Raw genomic sequence first — 21,597 nt, forward strand, 5'->3', positions numbered from 1 at the left:
CCCCCCCGACCACCCCTATCTGGAAGGCGGATGGTTCGAATCCTGGTTTAACAATGTTTCGGCAGTGCCTGTATTACGAGTGAGGAGTTTTGGAGGATTTTGTGCACACCCATTTGCAGGGAACCCGACGTGTTAGGTAGCAAGACGGCGCCGGAGTTTTGGAGTCGATTGTTGCGGTTCATGGCGTTCGATGCTGTGGGCACAGCGGAGGTCCTCGCTCCCATCTTGCGCGAGGCGATTCCCCCCGTCAACCCAGGGCTGCTCGTCTGTTCCGTGGACAACCTGACCAACTGGTAACTACACCCCCGCCCGGCGAATCCCTCGCCCGGCGAATCCCCCGCCCGGCGAATCCCTCGCCCGACGAATCCCCCGCCCGGCGAGTCCCTCGCTTGCCGAGTTCCTGATCTTCTCGTGTGAGTCCCACAGACAGGTTCCCAAATGTGAGGCTTCACACATTGCGAACGGTTGGTTCTGTTTAGGTTCCTTTTATACACACACGACGAGCAAGCCGTTGACGCTTTTCGACAGTTCATCATGCTCAGCGTGACCCCCAAAATGTCCGAGCTCTGTAGCGCCATGGCCACTTCGTTTCTCATCCAACTCGGCGACTGCGTCGATACATATGCTGTATGCTTAATACTGGTGCTCTAGGGGTATAGGTGGGGACCAATGACTTGCGTGTGTTTGTAGAGGGCTGATAATCTGGCGGACCTTATATGTCAATTGCTTTGTAAGATCTGTGCGTTGAGATACACTGTTGGGATACACCGTTGTGTGTCGATACATGTATGTTTGGATAGACATTATGTTTGACAAGTACGACGAGTTTATGCAAGCTATGCTGGGCCCACGGTTTGTGGACAAGTTGGTGGAGCAATTGGAGTGTCACGCGCCCTATCCTGAGTGGAAGGCTCCGTTGTTGCGAGTGGTGGTGAATCTGTTGGCTAAGTGTGAGGATATTGTGGAAGGCGGTTGGAGTACGCGTGTTGCGTCGGTAGTGACTTTGACTCCGGTGATTGCCCCGGCTGATCCGGAGTTTGAGACGACTGAAGAGAACCTTGCGCTACCGGTTCAGGAGGTGCGTAAAGTGACGGATAATAGTTCCAACATCACTGCAGCGGTCAGTCGTGGTACTCAAGATGCCTGCTGGGCCTTTGTTAAGAGGCTATGTAACCGACCTCTCATGACCCACATGCTAAACACTCTCAATGATAAAAGTACCAAGACCAAAGACATGATGAATGATCTTAACAAAAAAAAACCACGAGTCGGCAAAGAAATCATCGCATACTCTAGAGTACTTGTACATCTGGCTAAAATCAACTCCCCACACACCAGAAACGTCATATACAAATTCATTCCCTCCTGTGTCCGACTACTCTTCAACTTCAAATGGTGTACTATTCTTCACAATACCATTCAGTAAGCAGGAGAGATATTATTACACTAAATCACTCTCCCAACACTCTCCGACGAAAACACCCCCTGCATCAGCCACCCAAATTCAGCTCATTGCATTCTAGCTCTTTTTTATCCACGATTGTCGAGTCTCCTACAGAGGAAGCCATCCGGATGCTATTATTCGATACGGAATTTATTCCGAAAACGGTCAAAGTCGCGCGGCATTGCTGTAAAGTTCGAAGCGAAACTAACCCTCAATCACGACGACAACGACAAGCTAAACACCCTTGTGGTAATACTTGGCATATAATGAGGTTAGCGGAGGATTTAATAGCACTAGCCTCCAACGACTCTTGGATCAATGAAAAATTACAATCAACAAAGCACTGGGATAAGGTTGCGAGGCATGTCGATTACATCCAGACCATCAGAGTAAGTGCTCAGGGCCTCCAATGAGTGATGATCAGCTCTACATACGGAATAATCTCATATTCTTTTAGAATCAAGATCTTGGAGGGCCATTGCCTAATGCTCTTACCGATTTCGGATTGCGTGATGATTCGTCTCTTTCTCACTCGGATTTCGACGAGACCTCCTCCTGATCATTTTTTTGTCAATCAATGGCATATTTAGTTAGGTGGCAATGCTGGCGCGCTACTTCGCACACGCGTGTGCGCAATATCGGAAGAATGCTGAGATCGCCGGCGTTAGTTGGTTGCCTTATCGCAGTTCACTCTGCGCCTACAGATATCGCATCCGGAAACGTCAGAGTGGACATGAGCGCGTGGGATCGCGCTCTTTTTGGTCCGTACGACCCCGAGGATATTGATGGACCTAATATTGGCGCTCTGCTTCCCAAGGAAGGGGACTTAGCGTTCGCAAAGACCCCGTTCGGGACAAACGTGAACCTGGCGAAGGCCTTGCATGTTATGTCGGGTAGATACAATGAGCCGGATGTCGTCTATCTACTAAACATGGAGGAGGTAAGCTTCGGAACCAACTAACGAGATTTCTAATAGAATGGGTTCAAGGAAGAAGAAAACTTTGCGTTGATGAACGGAGGTGTAGAGAAATGCAAACTTATTGCTAGCAGAAGCTTGGTACCATTACCTCCAACTTCTGGAGGTCCTGGAATAACGACTCCACCGCCGGCGACGACGCGAGCAGCTACTTCTACGACGACGACCCCCAAACCGGCGGAGGCGGTAGCTGGTGGGGTGGTTCGTGAGATTCCGCGTTTGAGAGATTCTGCGCTGGATGAAGTAAGATCTCCTCCCCTTAGAGTGTTGCAGGCTGAGGAACCGGCTTCGACCGAGGAGGAAGGCACCGCAGGGACAACGGGCGAAGACGAAGATGACAGCGACTTCTTGGGTGGCACGGTCGACATAATGTTCGTGGCGGCGGATTTGAATAAGTTAGAAGACGCGGACTTCGGAGATAAGCCAGCGGAGTATCACCCAAGTGGCGAGCACTCCTTTGCGATGAGGGGACGTTTGGCGGTGGGCTGTGAGTGTTCGCATACGCACATGGAAGATACGTGGTTGGGGTTGGACCCGTACAAGTTTTCGATTCGTCAAGTGCACGTGAAGTGTCCAGACCGCGTGAGTTATAAGTCAAGCGAAGGCAGGGCGGAGCAGGCTACCACTGAAATAGCAGAATAAATGTTTTTGACAAATATGAAGAAAGCAGGTACAGACATTCCTAAGATGCGGCCGATTTCTGAGGCGTGGGTGCTGGAGAACACCCTTGAGCACCAGACCATTGAAGGGTCCATGTTGTACAGCCCTCAGTATAGCGACCACGAGTTTGTGTACCGTCATATAACTGTGCCGCGGAAGATCATCAGGAAAGCAAAAGAACTTTTGGTGTCTTACGGGCGCAAAAACAATGACGGGCCCAGCTACCATGGCTTGCAGGTGTCTGCGAGACGAGCCAATGAGCCGTTGTTGCCCTATGAAGACGTGGTTACACAGCTGTACATCCACATGAGTAGTGACTGGATGTTGTACTTGATCCATGAGTAAGTTGAACACGGGTGTGCATGTGGCGTGGGCATGGCCGATGGTTGCAGACGAGATTGCACGTTGTGCTTCCGAAGGCCCCGCCGAGACGGTCATTAAAGCGCCAGACGTAAGACGGAGTCACCAAGGACTGAAGTGGACGTATGTAAGGTGGGGTAATGTATCTGGGTATGAAGCTAATGGTTGAAAGACGGAAGTGCTAAAAAGTCTATGTTTTCTTCTTGCGAAGCTTCTCGACCTCTTTCTGCCTGAGCTTGTATTTCTTGGGGTCTCTTTTGGACATTTTTTGCCAGTCTCTGCAGCCTCGGCCTCCCTCCCAGTGAGTGGTGGAAGCGGCCCTGTATGCATTGCCACATGGGCACTCTTGATTCTGTGCACTTTGTTCGCGAGAACACATTCCGCAGATGATGCGTGTGGCCATGCCGTCCGAGACGTGGTCGCTGTCTGCGTCGTGGCATTTGTCGCAAGGGAAAGCCTTCATGCAACAAGGGAACCTGAACCATCTATGGGATTTCTTGTAGTGAGAGCAAGCTCCTTCTCTAGGCAGTGGTTGACCAACCACAAACCTGTACGCGTCCACGGCCCTCCGTGGTCGGTGTTCCGCCAGCAGCGTCTTCCCGTCTGCCTTGAGGGCGGCGAAAGGTTGTTGACCGGTGACGTTGATACCTACTAAGTGCAAACTGGTCTTGGCATGACAGTGTCGGCAGTTCACCGACTTGGTCAGCCCCGGGAGCAGTTCTGAATACCGGATGAAGGCGTTACACGTGTTGCAAGCGCACATGAAATCACTCGGCAACAGGTCTACAATGCTGGCGCCATTTATCAATATCTTGGCCGTAGGAGAGGCCTCGCCGTCAGATGCGCTCGGTGTACAGAAAAGACCGATGAGCTCTACTTTATAAGAAAGGTGACAGTTGCTGCAATTCGAGTATTCAATGTGGGCTTGGTTTTGATTGTTAGGCCGGGCGACCGCCGTATCCAAACTCAGCTTCTTCCCGCACTTACCGCAGCTTAGGATGGCCCTAAGATGGCCGCAATAAAAGTACGTAACACCTTTCATGGAAACACCCACGGGGACAAGAGATTGTCCGTCCTTGGTAGCGAGCGCAGACGAGGTCTGCAGCTGCCCCTTGATGTCCACCTGCTTAGCCTCCAGCTGATCTTCGAGTCTTGTGCCATCCTCTTCACTCTCGTCATCTTCGCGCACCTGTGCGGTGACTTCCGGATTCTTTTCCTCAAACTCCTTTACTGCACAACAGCACTGTTGGAAGCGGAGATAACACTGCTTCGGCGTACGAGTTCCCATGTACTCTGAAACCTTCTTCCATTTCACCTTAGGATCCCTATACGACCTAAACCAGACTAGGGCATTCTCTAGCTTCTTCTGCTCCTCGCTATTCCACGGACCTTCACGAAGAGTACTCGTTGACTTCTGCTCCGCCGCCTCCAATAGCAGAGTATACAGGTCCCTGTCTAGCATCTTGATCAACGAGTACACCGGCTTGTTGGTCCTCTGACATTCAGACCAATTACAACGAGCCCACTGCCGAATAACTCGTCGTGCCCACACGTCAATGTCGTCATCCGTCACCACGCAATCCACTGAAACGCTCTGCCCGCTCATCGGATACGACCCGTCCAACTTAATATGGAACTTCAGTCCCTGGGGGAACAAAATATCCACAGGCACATCCGGATCAGAAGGGTTCAGCACAAAGCTAAACACCACCTTCCCAACCCGCAACATTCCGCAGCCGTCCTTCGCCGCGGACGCCACGCCCCCGCCACCGTCTTCCTTCGGGCCCGACTCCGCACAACCGTCCTGCTTCCCACGACCGTCCTGGTCCCCACGACCGTCCTGGACGGCACGACCGGCAGGGTCCCCTGAATCATGAGTTTCCTCCTCGCTTTCCGGCTCGTCCGAACCACCGCACTCACCCCGCTCCCGGTCCTCACTCTTGCCTTGGTCCTCCCCCTCTTCGTCCTCCTCTTCCTCTCCCTGCCGGTCATCGTCGAGGGCGTCCTCGAAGCCGGAGTCGTCCTCGTTGTCAGACTGCTCCTCCTCCGTCTTTGAGCGCGGAGGAACCAGACAGCTGTCGTCTTCGCCTTCTGAGGACTCGGCGACGTCCTCGAGGCTGACACCCTCGGTAGGCGTACCCTGGTCGTGGGCGTCAACCTGCGCAACTTCGCGGAGCTCATACAAGTTGTTGAGCACCCGTTTTTCAAACTCCCAATTGAACGGCACGGTCTTCAAATTCACAACGGCGTGCGCCGAACGAGCAACACCCGGCTGGCCCAAGAAGGCCTGGACCGCAGGCGTCCTTTCCTCCTCTTCACTGCCGTCGCTACTTCGGCCCCCTCGCGGCACACCGAAAAGCGGGCCTCCGCGGCCGCGACCCCGACCGCGACTACGACCCCGACCGCGACCCGACCCTCCGCGGGTGGACTGACCACCACCTCGAGTGGTCGACTGACCACCGCCTCGAGTGGTCGACTGACCACCATCTCGGGTGGTCGATTGACTACCACCTCGGGCTGCACCTCGGGCGGACGAACCGCCACGGGCAGCAGAGGACTCAAGACCGTCTCGATTAACCTCCGCTTTTCCTCGTCCGCGGGCCGGCCGCTTAGACGCGTTCGACGACGGTCCTTTAGCGTCACCAGTAGCGTCATCAGCCGTCTCACCAGTCGTGGGCGAGGGCTTCGGCTTGCGTCGGTGGGATCGAGGCCGTCTCGACTGCCCTTCGGAAGGCCCCTTGCCGTCGGAAGGCCCATTGCCATGGGAGGGCCCGCGGCCGTCGGAAGGTCCGCGGCCTTCAGAAACTCGGGTGGCCTTTGCGTCCGCAGACCTGGCACCTGACTTGCCCTGTCGATCGCCTGTCTTGCCAGGCAGGTCACTTGACTTGTCCTCCGACTTGACACCTTCCGGCTTGGTGCCTTGAGTTTTGCGACTGTGGGTCTTTCCGCGTGTTGAATTAGTAGAGGCGCGTTCCTCCGAACCAACGCCCAAATCCCGAGAGGGAGCAGTGCCTGCGGTTCCCCTTGCCCCTGGCCCCCCGTCAGCCCTGGAGCTAGTAGCTGGTTTATCCATGTGTCTCGCACACGCGACTCCCGAAAATTCTTTTAAGGCCAAAGACACGGGGTGCACAATGGAGAAAGGTATCTAACGATCCGCACACGTCGATCCCGCACACCAGTGGTATCGCAACAGTGGTACAGCCACAATGGTACAGCAAGGAGCGTTTGTTTGTTGTAGGAGTGAAGAACACTGAGAAGGGGGTGAAGAAGGTTCAGAAGTTTTTCCAGGATATCCAGGACTCGTTGTTCAAGTCCTGCAAGGAATGTGGCAAATGTAAGCTCCCCCCCGCTGCTCAGAGAGCAGCTCCCTCCCCCAGAGAGCAGCTCCCTCCCCCAGGGAGCAGCTCCCTCCCCCAGAGAGCAGCTCCCTCCCCCAGGGAGCAGCTCCCTCCCCCAGAGCAACTCTCACTGAGCGCTTCAACGCTGTGACCCTTTTTAGCGACTGATAAGGCTGTGCAGAAGACGTTCAAATAATTTTTTCCATGAATAAGAGAATGATGCTCGCATTGGAGGTACGATCCGATTTCGCAAGGAGTTGTTATTTCAGGGTGCTCTGATGGGGGCGTTTCTGTGGATGATGTTGGGCACCCCGGCACCGGCTGTGTCAGCTACCGAGGTGGAAGATCTGTATAGTGTGTGGATTCCGCACTGGACGGTGGGCATTGCGGCAACGACAATCTTGTCACTGGCGGTGTTTTGCGGGTTGACTGGATGTTCGTGGTTTCGAGCGAGTGCCTTGCAAAGTGTGCGCGAGATTTTCAGGAACCCGAGTCCCGCTTCTAGTGTCAGTGGCATGTCTAGAAAAGAAGTAGTCACTAAGGCCTTGTTATTCGCAGCCGCTAACTCTTTTGCACTAGCGGTCGTGTGTATTCTACACCCGCTGCTCACCATCATGATTAGCCAGTCTCCGGCAGTGGAGTTCGTGGCCGGACATCTCAGAGTAATAACCACCCGCTTCAACAATGAGGCGCTCCATAAAGAGACGTTCAGTGGTATTACCAAGTACTTTAGTCCCCCGCTCACTCGGCCTCCCCCCTCACCGTGGGACGACTTTTACCGCGTGGGACCAAGCGGAGAAAGGCTGCCCGCGGAAGGATTTGTGAATGCAGGCTGGAGAGACTACGTGCCACGCCCATTGAAGGCGTACTTGCAGGCATACGAACTCATACCCACTGTGGCTGCCATTGTGGGTGGCTTCTGGCGCGTCGTTTCCCTGTGTTTCTCCTTCTTGCGGGTCAAAACTGGCCCGGTGCTGGAGGCAGTTACCGTTGGCTCGCCAGAAGCCATGGTGCTATCGGCTCTCCTCACAGCAGGCCTGCTGTCAGCAGTCGTCTTTGCCTGTGTCCGGTGGATCTTCGCGGACATGGCCCTCGCAGCTCACGTCCACATCAAGCAGAACTGCTGCAGCCTCACGGTCGCCGCTGGAGCCTTCGGCTTCCTCTACTCCGACAGCCTCTTGCCTGTTCTCATCATATTCCAGAAGAAATACCTCTCCAACTGGGCATACAGTCCGCTTTCTGCTTTGATAGACAACCTTCTACCCATAAGCCACAAGGTGACCACCGCCATGGCCTACATCAGCCCCATCACAATGCTATTAGTTACCACCGCTAGTCTAGTTTCCGTGCCAAGGTGAGGACACACTGGGTCCACTCTAGCTGCATTGGTCGGTTACACACGGCAGACTCCTCCACACCGGCCGCTTCGGGTGGAGACGGCGCTGGTCTCAGGTCGGCACGGGCAGGTGTCAGGTTCGCGGTCTTTTAGGATATCCGGCACGGGGAGAAGCGATAGCAGTACCAGCTTGTTGAAAGACGATCAAGAAAACAAGTCTCCCCGACAAAGTCCAGCATCTCGAGACTGCTCGCCAGTCATGGAGGTCCAACGCTCAAGTCATCTGTCAAACCAACACTCGATACAGAACAAACCAATGACGAGCAACACTCCGTCTTTAAAACAGGGTGGCTATAAAAGCCGCGCCATAGACATCACCGCCGACAGCACAGCCGTCACGGGGCGGTGAGTAGACAAACAGAATAGAAAGACAAGCAAATAGACAAAAAAGCATCCAGCACACACGTGTGCAGGACTTTTCTAGAACCCGGAGATGAGTCGGTGCTACGTTGGAAATTTACCGGTGAGTCAAATGGCCGTTTGTAATGAATGTTTGTATACAGCGCGACATCCCTGCCGATGAACTGGCGGTAGAATTCGAAAAGATCGGAAAAGTTCTGGACATTAACATAAAGAAGACCGTGTCAGATGAGAGGTATTAATTTGCACCTAGAGGCATTCATGTGTATCTGTTATTAGCTATGCATTCGTTCATTTTGCGGATAAAACAAGCGCGGCACAGGCAGTGAAGGAGTTGGACAATATTGAGATCGCTGGAAAGAACGTGAGAGTGGAGCTTCCTTTGGAAAAGAGACCTTATCGATCCGTTCCTCCGCCTCGAAGTAAGGCCCCGCTCTCCCATGATGTTGTCCTCCCTTGACGTACCGGCTCTTTCTCATATCCCAATGTCTCGTATTCCAGTGTCTTTTCTCCCGCGTGACTCTTTCTCTATCCCGATGAATCCTTGTTTTTGGCAGGAGGTAGTTTTGAGGCTCGGCGACCAAAGCTGGATCGCAGTCGTCGAGGTACATACGCGATCCACGTCTCGGGCTTACCAGCGTCTGGTTCTTGGCAAGATTTGAAGGACCATTTTAGAGAAGGCGGGGAATGCGTGTATGCAGATGTGGGACGGGATGGGAGTGGTGTGGTGGAGTATCCGACGCTGGAGGAGGCACGTCATGCCATCCGGGTTTGTCGGGGCTTGACTTTTACCTCGCATCAAGGCGAGTCTTCGAGAATTAGATTGCAGCTGGGGGACGACAGGAGAGATGACCGGAGGCTTTCTGACGACAGACGCGATTACGACCCAAGAGACTATGACGCGAGAGACCATGACCGAAGAGACGATATGAGAGATCGCAGAGACGATATGAGAGATCGCAGAGACGACTGGGACCGTGGCCGGGACGACCGAAGGGACGACGACCGTCGGCCTCCTCGTGGAGAACCTTACGGCCGACGGCCGCCGCCACGCCGCAGGGATCGATCGCCACCTAGGTAAGTCGCCATGCTAATTTACAACAACTGTTTTGCAGGTACGAAAGCCGATTTTCCACCCACGAAAGCATTGAAGGACTGAGTCCAGCCAAGCAGGACCTGCGCGCCGACCCCAGCGAAGGTTCATCGTAGCCAGGCCGTCACAGCCAAAAGTACTCCGGCTTGGACCCGAACACGATCTTTGTTTTGAGCATGGCCAGGAGTAGGATTTCTTGGGTCGTTCCGGTCTGGCTGAAACACATCTAGTCTTTGAGCACACCTTATATAAGCGAGTACGTCACATTCGCGAGTACGCTACATAAGCGAGTACCCGTTACAAATGGGTACCCGTTACATACAGCACACCCCAGAGAAGCACGTTCCTAGGCGCGTGGTGTCGCGTAGGTGTCGCGTAGGTGATAGGGACTCACCTGCAGACCAGGAAGGGTTGCTTGAGGGGTTCTTCTTTGCCGACATATCGCCGATTGTCTTTATAGAGGGTCACTTCTCCCTGACAGTTGGCGCTCAATGAATATAGGATCTCAGTGTGCTCCGGGTCGTTCGCGGCTGCCGAATTCTTGGCGGCTACCGGTTCCGTCGCCGGTGGTTCTATGCTGCCGGTAATGTTTGGTTCGGTGCCCTCACTCCCCGAGGCGCGTCCGGGCCGTTCTTGGGGAGGAAGCGACATTCGGGTGCGTGTCACCGGGTCCGTTCTGGTACGTGTTCCCGGACCCCCCTGGGCGATCGGTTCAAGGCCCCCTGTGGAGGACCTCGGCGTGGTGGTGGAGACGTCAGCCGTGCTCTCGTCCACTTGGCACATTTCCAGGACGCACCACCTAGCACTGTTTTGGTCGAAGGCCTCGTGCAGACGAAAACTCATATTTTACTAATGTCGAAAACTGCACGCCTAGCACTGCTTCTCTGTCATGCAGCGGCCATCACCGGGCCGTACTACCTCGCTTACGACTGTCCAGACAACTGCTGCGACCGGGTGCCGGAATGCGCCAATCTACCGGGTCAGACTGATCATACACTTACCTACGAGGACGCCCTGACCTGCATCCAAGCGGTCGAGCCTGCTTGTGGCATTGACGTGCACATGTCCTTTGTTGCCGCTGGCCTAGACATCTTCTACTACCAAGTAGCCCTGCTCACACACCGTGACACGCGCTTTGACACACTTTGACACACTCCTGTTTGCAGACGCTTGCCACGGCTTCAAAAACCGGGAGTGCTTTGATTGCCATTGACTTTAGCGATATTTTCAAGGCGTTGCCGACGTTGCAGATGGACCAGATCGGCGACATCTACTTGGACTGGGCAGCTGATCCTGATGCTGCCAGGTGCAATCTGGTGGACGTTTGCGCTCCCTGGGGTAAAGACAACTATTCGCTCAATTGCTTTACGCCGAGCCGCATGAAACTGAACATTGGGGTAGACCGCATGCTCGGCTCCTGGTTCGTGGCGTCGAATCGCGTCGGCTTCATCTCGCGGTACATGAACGAAGAGTACTCTCATCTACTCGCGTACCTACATGGAACCTACCAAAACAAACAAGAGGTATGCCAAGCCTATATGCAAGATAGCACCGGCTCCGGCTTACACGCCGTGGTCAGCGGCGTCATCAAACATGCCCACCCGGACCAGCTGCCTGAACCGGACCAGACCAGACTAGGCTACAACCCGACCACCTACCAACCCGTTATTACCACCACTACCTCGACCACCCAGGCACCACAGTAGATTGCGAGAAAAGATGAAGGTACATCGGGACCAATGCTTCATACTAATATTGCTTTGGGAAATATGAAAGGACTACAAGGCCACTGGGACTACAAGGCCACTAGAACTACAAGGCCACTGGGACTACAAGGCCACTAGAACTACAAGGCCACTGGGACTATGAAATCGTCAGCGCTGGAAAGGTCACTAGGACAGGGAACCAATCGGCGTCATACGGCGTCGTTCATGACATCGATTAACTCGTCTGCTACTGTACCCCGTTCTGTTCCTTTGAGAACGTCCGCCCTGGCTTCTGCTACCTTCTGCTCAATTTCCTTGGAGATTTCTGCAGAGCTTAGTGCCATTATATAGTCGCGGACGCGTTTCAAGCCGAGCTTGAAATGGATTCGGACCTGGTCGACGGGTATGTCGTACTCATGAGCCACGACGGAGACTACAACAAAGTGATGGAAGCTGGGCGACGGATCGCGGGGATGGTATGGATGGGATGTAGCTTACATTTTTTATGTTGTAAGCCCACGCCGATGAGGGCTGCTTTTTGGAAAGGACTAAGTTGCAGTTCGTTAACTTGGGGTGAGCCAAGCATGATGGCTCTGAGGGCGAAGTGGCTGACTACTGGCCAGATGTCTGCGACCAAGGAGACGTGGCAGCCGGGTGAAATATAGTACGACAACCTCTCCAGGTCCTGGTGGGAGAGATACATTGCAAGGGCTTCTGCGGTGACACACAGGGACAGACGGCTGACTCGATGACGGATCCACCAGGCGTCGACACAACGCAGCATGAGAGCTATGCTACGGGTGGCCACGGGACTGAGGGTCGACGAACATAACAGACATAAAGATGACCGGAAGTCCTCGACCAAAGGCTGTATCTCTGACGGGGCAGCAGACACCATAGACCCCCCCACGAACAGGACCTGCGGAACCAGCAGAGACGGCACTTGAGGGCTGTGCACATCTTCCGCCCAATGTACAAGTACCGGTGCCAACCCGACAGCCTTCGCCAGCTTCAATCCAGGCACACTTGAGCAAGGAACCGATACAATAAAACGCTTCTCGGTCTTATCCAACTGGACCAAGAGGGAATATCCATGACCTTGACGACGGCTCTCCTCCTGCACCTCCAGTTTTGACAACAGACGAGTGCCTGACCACGACTCCACAAACTCTTGCCCGAACTGCACCTTCAACCGGTCCTTCACACCTTCTCCTAAGTCATCCTGGATCTCGTACTTCGTGACTTGGAGCGACATATATGGCTCCCGCAGAAAGGAGTTTTTTTAATCCACAGCACCCCGAAGAATTCTTTCCGAACGCACCCAAACGACGTTAGCTAGTCGATATGCCCCAACGTTTGCCCCCAACATTTATATTCCGACTTTCCGGAACGTTGTTACCACCCACGTTGTTACCACCCACTTTGTTTCATATCCTCTTTGGACTCATGACCAACCAGCAATGGGCGTGTGGGAAAGGGTTGTGTGGGAAGGGGGTTTGTGAGCACGGACAGCTTTTGACATGTAACAGCTTCTGGCATAAAATAGTTGCACTCTTAGCTAATAGTAAAACGAGTACAAAAAAAGTCGCCTCATAGAATCGCTTGTGAAGCACCCAGTAAGGGCCTTCGGTTGCCTATAGAACTCGAGCTATATTGTAGCCGGTCTATTGTGCGGAGTTCTCGCGCCACGAAGGGTAGATCTTCAGACAGACCTAGAAACGTCGCGGCGAGAGCACAGTAATGAATGAATTCTGAACCAGTCCATGACGTGAGCACATGCGTCGTGAGTTAGGCACACGGCACATTCGTCCCGTGATCGTCGACTCGACCAAGCACGATAAGCTTGATACGTTGTCAGCCGAGGAGGATACTTAAACTTCCTCCTCTTCGAGGTATCCTTCAGAGGAGGTTGAGAGCGACCTGGGCGAGGCGATGATGTCTTCGTTGTCAAGGAAGCGCGAGCCGTCGAGCAGGCGTGCCTGCTCGTCGGCATCGGTGGGAGCGTCATCGGCTCTGAACCAGCAGTAAGCACCGAGGAGAATTGCGCCGGTTGTGCAAAGGATGGCTACGGCAGCCATGACCCATTCCTTGGCGCCCATGTAGGACTGGGTGGTGTTCGTGGTAAGGAAGCCGACAGCAATGTTTGGCTTAAGACCGCAGAGTGAGACGATGACTTGGAGAACGACGGCGAAGCCGGAGCCGGCGATGAAGCCGGAGGCAATGTATGCCCTAAGTTCCTCACACTGCTCGGGTCGATGGCGCGCCCAGAACCAGGTGATGAGCCCGCCGACGAAGAATTCTAAGGGCACTCCTGCGCCCACAATCATGCCGATGCTCATAGCCGACGGCTCAGGGATGTAGGTCACCATCTTGGGACAATAACGCTGACAGATCAAGATGACGATGTTCAGCAGAATGGCCAGAATGACGAAGGCGAGACAAATGTAAAGACAGTTTTTAGGCAGAGCTCCGAACCCAGAACCAGTCGCCACGATCGCGAGTGTGCGGAAAATGGGAGCATACAATCCCGTAATGAACGCATCCGGGTCAGCTGTGGGGATCGTCCAGGCACTACGCAAGAGCACGAACAAGGCCGGGCAAATCAGACAGCCGAGAGCGCAGCCAAATACTTGCGAGTAGAACATCACAGCAGGCGAAGCACCCAGTAAATAGCCCGTCTTGAAGTCCTGCATTAGTGCGGCCGAACTCGAGCATCCGGAAATGGTGGTGTGACACACGGCTAATGCCGGTTTAATTGAACCTCCATGATTCCACCAGCCTATGGGGAACATCATCAATTTGCCGTAAGACGAAGCCACGTCCCAATCTGTGCGACCCATTCCCTCGATGTTAGAGCAGGCAATCAACGGTACAATAATCAGTGCCACGAGCGTCTGATACCACTTGGTCCCTAGCATGAAGTAATGTACGATGCAGGTAACCGCACCCGTAATGCAGTAGCCGACTACGCTTGCCCAAATCGGGAAACCCTTCTCTTCGAAGATCTCATCTCTTCTCCTGGTCTCTTCATCAACAACTTCTTCCTCCCCTTCCTTCTTCACGTAGGCGATAACCACCGTAATTAAAATCTCAAGCACCGACCAGATCCCCTGCACAATCATCACCGCAAGACCCGCAAACAGAGGGTATGCCTTAAGTCCAAGATACGGTGAAGCAACCGTGTTGCTGTCGAACCAATCATCCTTGCCAATGCCATCAAAATGGTTGCTCAGAAGTGGCTGCAAAAACGCGTACATTAATAACGCCCCAAATAACATCGAAGCATTAATTTGTAGCGATAGGAGCATGCCGATACCGAAGCTACCCAAATCCCAATCGAATGCCCAGCCGTATTTAGCAGCTTCAATTCCAAACACAGGAAAGGCCGCGAGTCCTTCAAACTCCCAGGTAAGCATGTTGATGACGAATGCGAGAGAGAAGAACTTGCCCAAAATCGCCAAGCCTTTGCGTGCTGATTCCTTCGAGGCATGCAGAGCAGAAATAACGTAGGCTGTAGCTGTTCCCGAAGGGAACATTAGACGCTTCTTGATAACGTAGTAGTTGCGTAACGGGTACGCAATAAAGAACCCGAAAGAAAACAAAGAAGCACTCCATACAACACTTCTCCAGTAGTTAACATCAACAGTGTCAGAGAGGTTGTTGCCTTCGAATCCAGCACCCAGATAATCATAGCATTCCTTCGATAGTGCCAGCCAGCCATTCGTGAACCCAAAACAAGGGTAGGAAAGTGAGTAGATGGCCACAGACAATGTTTGAATAGCCGCGTTCTCTTGCGGTGTAAAGGTATCGCCGAATACACCAGTCCTCATTAATAACTTGGTAAGAGCAAAACCGAGGACACCTCCTAAAATGTTGAGAGATGGCGTTATACCAGTCTTAAGGCCATAGTATAGAGCTAAAAAGGTACAGACTGTACCCGATACAGTGCCTGAAATCAAGGCCTTGATTGTAAATTGAGGGGCCGTCGAATTTAGGTCCACCTCCAAAGTCGCTCTCGATGCAGCGGATTTAGTGCTCACCGCATGCACAAATGACCCCTCGTCCGCAGGCCGAATGAACGACTGCCTGGACAATGAAGTCACTTCACCAAAAGTCTTCCCTCCGTAGTCTGACATGGACAAGATAAATTATTATTTTATTTTATATCATCATCCAGCTGTCGCACACAATTCAAACATGGACCACACACGTAAGTCTTCTCCATATCATCGGGACAACAAACGTGTGCACATCCAGGTCAATCCTATCCATTTGATTCCAGGCCCCCTTTAACCCCGGCCCCCCAACCCGATCTTAATTTTGTCTACAGATATGAGCGGTGCGTTTTCTACAGGCGATTACTCTTTAGATGAAATCCGGGAAATGCGATTGCAACTTCTGAACTGCGAAAATACTATGCTCAGGAGACAGGTGCAGACCTTACAAAAGGAGCTTACAGAAACCCAACATAAACTGACTGAGATGGATACAAGCTTTGAGCTACTGAGCGATATGCTCGTCCAATGCATAAAAGATCTACAGACCACTGATGCCAAAACTATCGTTTCACAGATAATCAACATACTATCGAAGGTCCATGATGAGTAAACACCTATCTTATTCCTGCATTCATCACTTTCTACCGCCCCTATTCTTCTCCCACATTCTTATTCCGACACCCACTCTGACATTCCTGATCCCCACTATATTCTAACACCTATATTCTAACACCTATAGTCAACACCTATAGTCAACACCTATAGTCAACACTCCCTAGTCAATATCCCCCGGATTTGAGTCCATTTCGTTTAGTAAAAGAGTCGTTACGGCTAATCCTGCAGGCGGTACTGCGGGCACAGTTTCATCTGGATCTTCAACGACAATGAATACTCCTTTGGACAACGTACAGGTCCCTCACACGGGATCACTCCTGGTGTCGTCAATCAAGCAGGTCTCACCCCCTCCTGCGGCTACTTCGCCGCCACTTGTTGCTTCTCCTCCTCAGCCGCTCTCACGACCAAAAGTGCCCCAGCTTAGTTTAGGGCAAGTGGAACCATCAGCCTGGCTCCAAGGCGAACCCACAGCCGGTGATGTCTATCAGCCTGCCTAGTTTTTAGTGGCCGATGGTACGACTGGGCGTCCCTCTCTTGGACCGAAGTTTTTTTTGGAAATCATCTGAGAATCTGTACATCTGTTCCTTATTTATATAATGAAGTTCCTCCAAGTTTCCGCTCTTGTCGCTTTGGTTGTATCTGCTAGCGGGGTATCTCATGCCATCGAAGGGATCGGCATGCAGAAAAAGATCGAAGGACCCATCCCTATGTCTGTTCAATCCCCGGAGAGGAAGATTATGCTCGCCGCTCGCAAAGCCGATTTGATGAAGCAGTCAAACAAGTTGTTTTTGAGGCATTAAGTCCCTTTCGTGTGGTTACACAAACCGCCGCAAGCAGACCAGGTCAAGATTGAATACCAGGTCAAGATTGCATACCAGGTCAAGATTGCGTACCCGACTACTAGGTTATGCGTACTTTCTGAGATGGAGACGAACGCTTAGGCATTGTTAACCCGCTCAGGCGAAATGAAATCCGCTTGCGAGGGCAGGAAGGTTGAGCCAGCGTGAGAAGAACGGAAAGGAAGTATGCCTGTGAAAGGTTTTCATTAGATCTGCTTTTTGAATAGATTAATCCGGCAAAGGATAGTAACTGTAACTAACTCATTTTATGGCTGTCCTGGGAGTTTTCGACCCAGCAGATCTTCAACTGTGATATAGTGGGACAGTATTCGAATATGAGAGACAGGATGTACTCCAGTTCAGACACGTTATATTAATTTATCACACCAATTAATCTGACTCGAACGAATTGAATATGAAGTTCTTCCAAGTAAGAGACAGCCATTAAGAAGACATTGACAACAGACACCGCGATTCATGAGCGTTGAGTTGTGGTGTTAATTGACCATACATTTGATTCGTTTGGTAACGTGTCTTCAGTTTACATTATCCGCTCTAATCCCTGCAGGTTATTGTCATGCTTGCTGTCTTCGCTACCGCTGGCAGAAGCACCGTTGCTACTGGTGTGAAGCACGCGGAAGAGGGTGTGGGCAAGCACCCTATTAGGGCTCCCGTCTTGATGTCATATCATCAGGGAGCTGATGCTGCGAAGTTTATGCAGATGAGCAAGATTCTAGAGAAGAAGAGATTGCTGCAGTCCAAGAAGATGTCCAGGAAGACGCACTCTCTTAGACACTGAGTTAATGCGCAGGTATAGGCAGACAGGTATAGACAGACAGGTTTTTTTTGACATAGCCAAACGACAGGTATTGTCACGAGCACGCTAGCTGCTTTTAAAACACGGTGAAACCAGTTACATGATTGGGGTCGACAGGAATCCGCATTCCGGCAGGGTTGTCGGGCCTTGAGTCTTCGCGATAAACTTAGAGGACGTTCAGGTAGACAACATTGAGATGCTTTTGGCAAAAGATATGAAGGAGGAGGTCCGCCACCCCGATACCCACGAAACACGAGACGGATGCTCTTCACGGGTACTGTATCGGCAGTGAGGCCGTCTATCCCTCACATGCAGCCCTACACCGATCTTTCTGATTACCGTCCTTTTGATCTCGCCCTCACCCTATCGAGATCAGGGATCCAGCGGCTTTCGAAGCAGATCAGAGTTCCTCTCCCCATGTTGTACTAGCCGGCGGCTAGTACAAGTGTTTGAAAAAGGCATCCGCGTGGTTGGAAACAAGGTTCCAGGTAGTTAGAGAAAGCTTCTGAATGGTAAGCGGTGGAAAGAAATAGTACGCAAGGAGTTAGCGCATAAGGCGTAGGGAGTTGGTGCACAGGGAGGGGTAGGGAGTTAGCGCATAAGTGGGTCCGAGTGTTTTTTGGCGAGTCGGGCCATGGATGAGGTTCTTGGAAGGGCGGGTGGTGTCCAAGCTCCCATGCCGTTTGAGCGGAATTTGACGGTGCGTCCGGAGCCGCAGTTGCGATAGACGAGTGCTTTGCGTCCACGGTCGGTGACGTCTGACTCATTGAAGGCGGGTAGGAGTCGATTGTTGGAGACGTGGACAGTTCGTGCGTAATCGGGTAGGTCGTACCCGACAACCGTTTCCACCGGTGAGATGCGGGAGACGAGGCAGTTGGCGCTGGTTATAGCGTGTATGACGGCGGGTACCCATTGGTCGACACGGTCGTAGAGTGCGTGAGTCCAACGTAGTGTGTGGACGAGGCGTTGGGTCTCAGTAAGGGCGATTGCGGCGTAACCGAGGGCACCGAGGGGAGCGTCTCCGTGGGGATGGAGTTCAAAGGTTTTCTCAACCAGTGCCGAAAGCCTGTTGCGCCGTGTGCCTACCTTGGAATGATCGGAGGCCATTTTGACCCAGGGCAATTCGATACGGGCTAGTGTGCCCACGCGTGATTGGGCCGACTCGCCCGTGGGGAAACTTGTGCAGGGTTCGAGAGCGCCGTCTTCCGGCTCGGCATCTACCTTGTGCATTTTGCCCTTGCTCACACTCATAATCGCCAAATCAATTACCTTTAACTTGTCGGTCTTATCCGTACACCCCGGGAAGAGAGACAAAAGAGTACTCTTGTCGGGTAACATCAACTTGTTGCCCGAAGCCACGTCTACGTGGGTTGTTTTGCAGCTCAATGTCAACTGCGCCAGGCGGTACTTGGTCCGGTCTTCGTCGGAGAGATTGGTGTTCTTCATCTCTGCGATCTCGCGACAGGCCGCAATGAACTTACGTCGCACATCCTTCGGGGAATCGGAAGCAAATACTTTAGAGTACCGCAATCGCGGGTGTACTTTGTAGGTCGCGTGTCCATCCCCGAACTGCACTGTCAGTCGCTGCGGAACCAATAGACGCATCGCCATATGCACTACTCCCACATTTACATTACCTTTCGTAATTTTGAACGACCCCGCCCACTCCGCAAAGGGATTACGGAATAAATCCCATATGTGCACATACAATGACCCAATTGCCTCCAGGCTAGCCTTATCATACACCTCCACAGCCAATGTATGCATGCCCGGCTCCATGTCTAATATCGCCGTCCAATTACCCCATAGATTGTTCTTCGTTTTGGGCGGTGTCACGATATTGTTTTCGCCCGACCTTAGTCGTACCGTCACATCCCGTGAAGGGTCGTACGCGTAATCCCCGCCGATATTCGTACCATGACTGAAGCCCACCAACAACTGTTTCGGGAACCGCAGGTCCTTGGGGTGGTAAATGAACTCCACCTTCACGTATACCTTCCCGCCCTTCGTGCCGTTCCTCTTGTACAGCGGCACTAAAATCTTCGCCGGCTTCTGGTACTCTTCCTCCACCTGGCGACTCCGCCGACTACCGGCAGACCGCGTGCTCTCGTCTCCGCGTTGTCTACTCGCTCTCAATAAGTCCATACTCCGAACCTGGTCTAGACCTCGGGAGCCATCCAATCCGCGGGTGCGGCGCTCTCGCCCGCCGCGGCTGTAGTCGGTCGGACTGACCTGCTTGTTCATCACGTCCCAGACGTTCAGGTCCGCCGTCGAGAGAGGGAAGCCCTTCGGATCACGCAGAGTGAAACGAATAATTGGCTGCTGTCTGTACGGCGCCACCCAGTTGCAGTAGATCTCTTCGTGGTCACTCAGCACCTTGATCGGCGGGCACTGCACCGTGTTCTTGTGGTCTAGGTCCACAGTAAGGTAGACCTGCGCAGGGGTTTTGTCACCAAAATGGGCGGGCACCTTTGCCAGGTCGGTGAGCTGCAGCTTGAGGTAGCTGCAGCTGGTCACGGACGTGGGCCGGTCAATGAAGCGATGCTTGAGATTGATCCAGCCGACCTCTCGGCCGGCATGAATGAGGGGATAGTCGTGGTAGCCTATGTCATCAAAGGAATCACGAGTGATGGGTACTTCACAGGACCAAACCTCGATTGGACCCATGGCCACGTCCACCCAGATGTTCGGCTGGCCAGCGTATTTGAGGCCATATGTGCGACCGATGTGGAACTTTTTGCCCATGGTGATCGCGCTGTCCTCGCTGGCGTCGTCCTCGAAGCCGTCGACGAAGCTGCCGTATGCCGTGGCATCCCGCACCGAAACAGTCAACGGAGCGGCCCCGAAAGTCTGGCACCGAAGGCTGGCTACATCCACGATGCAAGCGTCCGGCCAGGGTTCTGGTACTCCCGGCAGATAGGTGAGATGCAGGCGCAGCTTGCCCAACACTTGGTCTTGATGTTTAAGCCAAAGGTCGCCACGAATGCTTTCGCGATTCAGCCGTAGAGCCGCCCATAGGTCATAAGCGCAACCGCAAAGCTCCTCTTCAGTCTGCCCGTCGACGAGAGTAAAGGAAATGATTTCTTCCTTGTTGTAAGGTACGTCGAATGTCTCCTTGTACGTAAGACAATACTCGTCATATGTCGTCTGAATACGGGCCAAACTAGTGGCCACTTCATTGCCACCCATACCGATCAGTATCTTAGCTCGGTCGCTATGCAGCGCATTTGGCATCATATCTCGAACCGAGTTAAGATGAATCTTCAGAAACCGATACTTGTTCATATTCTTAGGATATGCAACAAACTGAACTTCCAACCAAAGCTCACCACCCGTACCCCTACATAGACCGTCCAGCTTCAACTTGGTTACCGACTGACCCCTCTCCGCCAAATGCCGGGCCTCAGCCAAGTTCAGGGTAGCCTGTCCCAGGATAATATCCTCTTGTTCATCGTGTGCACACACAGTAAATACACAATTGCTACTGCCACTCCGACACTGATAAGTAATCGCCGTCTGCCAAATCGGATTAGCGGTCGCATTACTAATTAAAGTCTGCTCCCTCTGCTTCTCCAAATCAATTATCACGTACTTACCACCACGGAAAGCCGGAGGAAGATTCACTGCACGATCAATTACCATGCGCACATTACCTGATGTCCAATCAAACAGGTCAGTCGTAGGCAACGGACCATCCTTCACTGCAACCTCCACGTCGATAGAACCAGTGCACTTCACCCCATCATATACTGGAACCGTCAAAAACTTCGTGCCCTTAACATTGTTCAAATCCATCATTCCAGAACCTATCACTCCATCACGATTCCGCTGGTCGTCAATCAGACGCAACCTGGCACAAAAAACACTTGATATGACAAACACGTGATATGACAAACACGTGATATGACAAACACGTGATATGACAAACACGTGATACGACAAACAAAATGGCGAGGCAATAGACTTACTGTATTTCATCATCGTCATAAAGATTG

General features: G+C 52.7%; 11 protein-coding genes across 11 annotated transcripts; 7 read left to right on the forward strand and 4 right to left on the reverse strand.

Moving 5' to 3' along the window:
* Positions 1-690: 690 nt before the first annotated feature.
* On the forward strand, positions 691-3,062 carry GNI_049970 (hypothetical protein; the record flags this gene model as incomplete). Its single annotated transcript, XM_011131404.1, has 6 exons — positions 691-730; positions 801-1,422; positions 1,524-1,833; positions 1,902-1,953; positions 2,149-2,384; positions 2,421-3,062. Coding segments are annotated over 6 exons (1,902 nt in total), but the record flags the coding sequence as incomplete, so codon positions are not given.
* Positions 3,063-3,077: 15 nt separating this feature from the next.
* Positions 3,078-3,711, forward strand: GNI_049980 (cyclin-dependent kinase regulatory subunit; the record flags this gene model as incomplete). Its single annotated transcript, XM_011131405.1, has 2 exons — positions 3,078-3,421; positions 3,473-3,711. The coding sequence occupies 2 exons, from the start codon at positions 3,078-3,080 to the stop codon at positions 3,519-3,521; spliced, it is 393 nt and encodes a 130-aa protein (XP_011129707.1). The 3' UTR covers positions 3,522-3,711.
* GNI_049990 (zinc finger protein) lies at positions 3,631-6,513 on the reverse strand (the record flags this gene model as incomplete). The annotated part of the gene is made up of 1 exon (XM_011131406.1): positions 3,631-6,513. The coding sequence occupies one exon, from the start codon at positions 6,511-6,513 to the stop codon at positions 3,631-3,633; it is 2,883 nt and encodes a 960-aa protein (XP_011129708.1).
* Positions 6,512-8,136, forward strand: GNI_050000 (putative transmembrane protein; the record flags this gene model as incomplete). Its single annotated transcript, XM_011131407.1, has 3 exons — positions 6,512-6,581; positions 6,679-6,774; positions 7,013-8,136. The coding sequence occupies 3 exons, from the start codon at positions 6,512-6,514 to the stop codon at positions 8,134-8,136; spliced, it is 1,290 nt and encodes a 429-aa protein (XP_011129709.1).
* A 523-nt stretch (positions 8,137-8,659) lies between these two features.
* On the forward strand, positions 8,660-9,615 carry GNI_050010 (RNA recognition motif protein; the record flags this gene model as incomplete). The annotated part of the gene is made up of 3 exons (XM_011131408.1): positions 8,660-8,769; positions 8,814-8,982; positions 9,106-9,615. 3 exons carry the CDS (start codon positions 8,660-8,662, stop codon positions 9,613-9,615), a joined length of 789 nt encoding a protein of 262 aa, XP_011129710.1.
* Positions 9,616-10,479: 864 nt separating this feature from the next.
* GNI_050020 (hypothetical protein) lies at positions 10,480-11,333 on the forward strand (the record flags this gene model as incomplete). Its single annotated transcript, XM_011131409.1, has 2 exons — positions 10,480-10,731; positions 10,794-11,333. The coding sequence occupies 2 exons, from the start codon at positions 10,480-10,482 to the stop codon at positions 11,331-11,333; spliced, it is 792 nt and encodes a 263-aa protein (XP_011129711.1).
* A 209-nt stretch (positions 11,334-11,542) lies between these two features.
* GNI_050030 (putative tRNA-binding domain protein) lies at positions 11,543-12,588 on the reverse strand (the record flags this gene model as incomplete). The annotated part of the gene is made up of 2 exons (XM_011131410.1): positions 11,543-11,766; positions 11,832-12,588. The coding sequence occupies 2 exons, from the start codon at positions 12,586-12,588 to the stop codon at positions 11,543-11,545; spliced, it is 981 nt and encodes a 326-aa protein (XP_011129712.1).
* Positions 12,589-13,204: 616 nt separating this feature from the next.
* Positions 13,205-15,469, reverse strand: GNI_050040 (OPT oligopeptide transporter; the record flags this gene model as incomplete). Its single annotated transcript, XM_011131411.1, has 1 exon — positions 13,205-15,469. One exon carries the CDS (start codon positions 15,467-15,469, stop codon positions 13,205-13,207), a length of 2,265 nt encoding a protein of 754 aa, XP_011129713.1.
* Positions 15,470-15,665: 196 nt separating this feature from the next.
* Positions 15,666-15,941, forward strand: GNI_050050 (hypothetical protein; the record flags this gene model as incomplete). The annotated part of the gene is made up of 1 exon (XM_011131412.1): positions 15,666-15,941. The coding sequence occupies one exon, from the start codon at positions 15,666-15,668 to the stop codon at positions 15,939-15,941; it is 276 nt and encodes a 91-aa protein (XP_011129714.1).
* Positions 15,942-17,200: 1,259 nt separating this feature from the next.
* GNI_050060 (hypothetical protein) lies at positions 17,201-17,584 on the forward strand (the record flags this gene model as incomplete). The annotated part of the gene is made up of 2 exons (XM_011131413.1): positions 17,201-17,215; positions 17,354-17,584. 2 exons carry the CDS (start codon positions 17,201-17,203, stop codon positions 17,582-17,584), a joined length of 246 nt encoding a protein of 81 aa, XP_011129715.1.
* A 609-nt stretch (positions 17,585-18,193) lies between these two features.
* Positions 18,194-21,397, reverse strand: GNI_050070 (C2 domain protein; the record flags this gene model as incomplete). The annotated part of the gene is made up of 1 exon (XM_011131414.1): positions 18,194-21,397. One exon carries the CDS (start codon positions 21,395-21,397, stop codon positions 18,194-18,196), a length of 3,204 nt encoding a protein of 1,067 aa, XP_011129716.1.
* Between the last annotated feature and the right edge of the window lie 200 nt (positions 21,398-21,597).

Source organism: Gregarina niphandrodes (assembly GCF_000223845.1).
Source record: "Gregarina niphandrodes unplaced genomic scaffold scaffold00007, whole genome shotgun sequence".
Lineage (NCBI taxonomy): Eukaryota > Apicomplexa > Conoidasida > Eugregarinorida > Gregarinidae > Gregarina > Gregarina niphandrodes.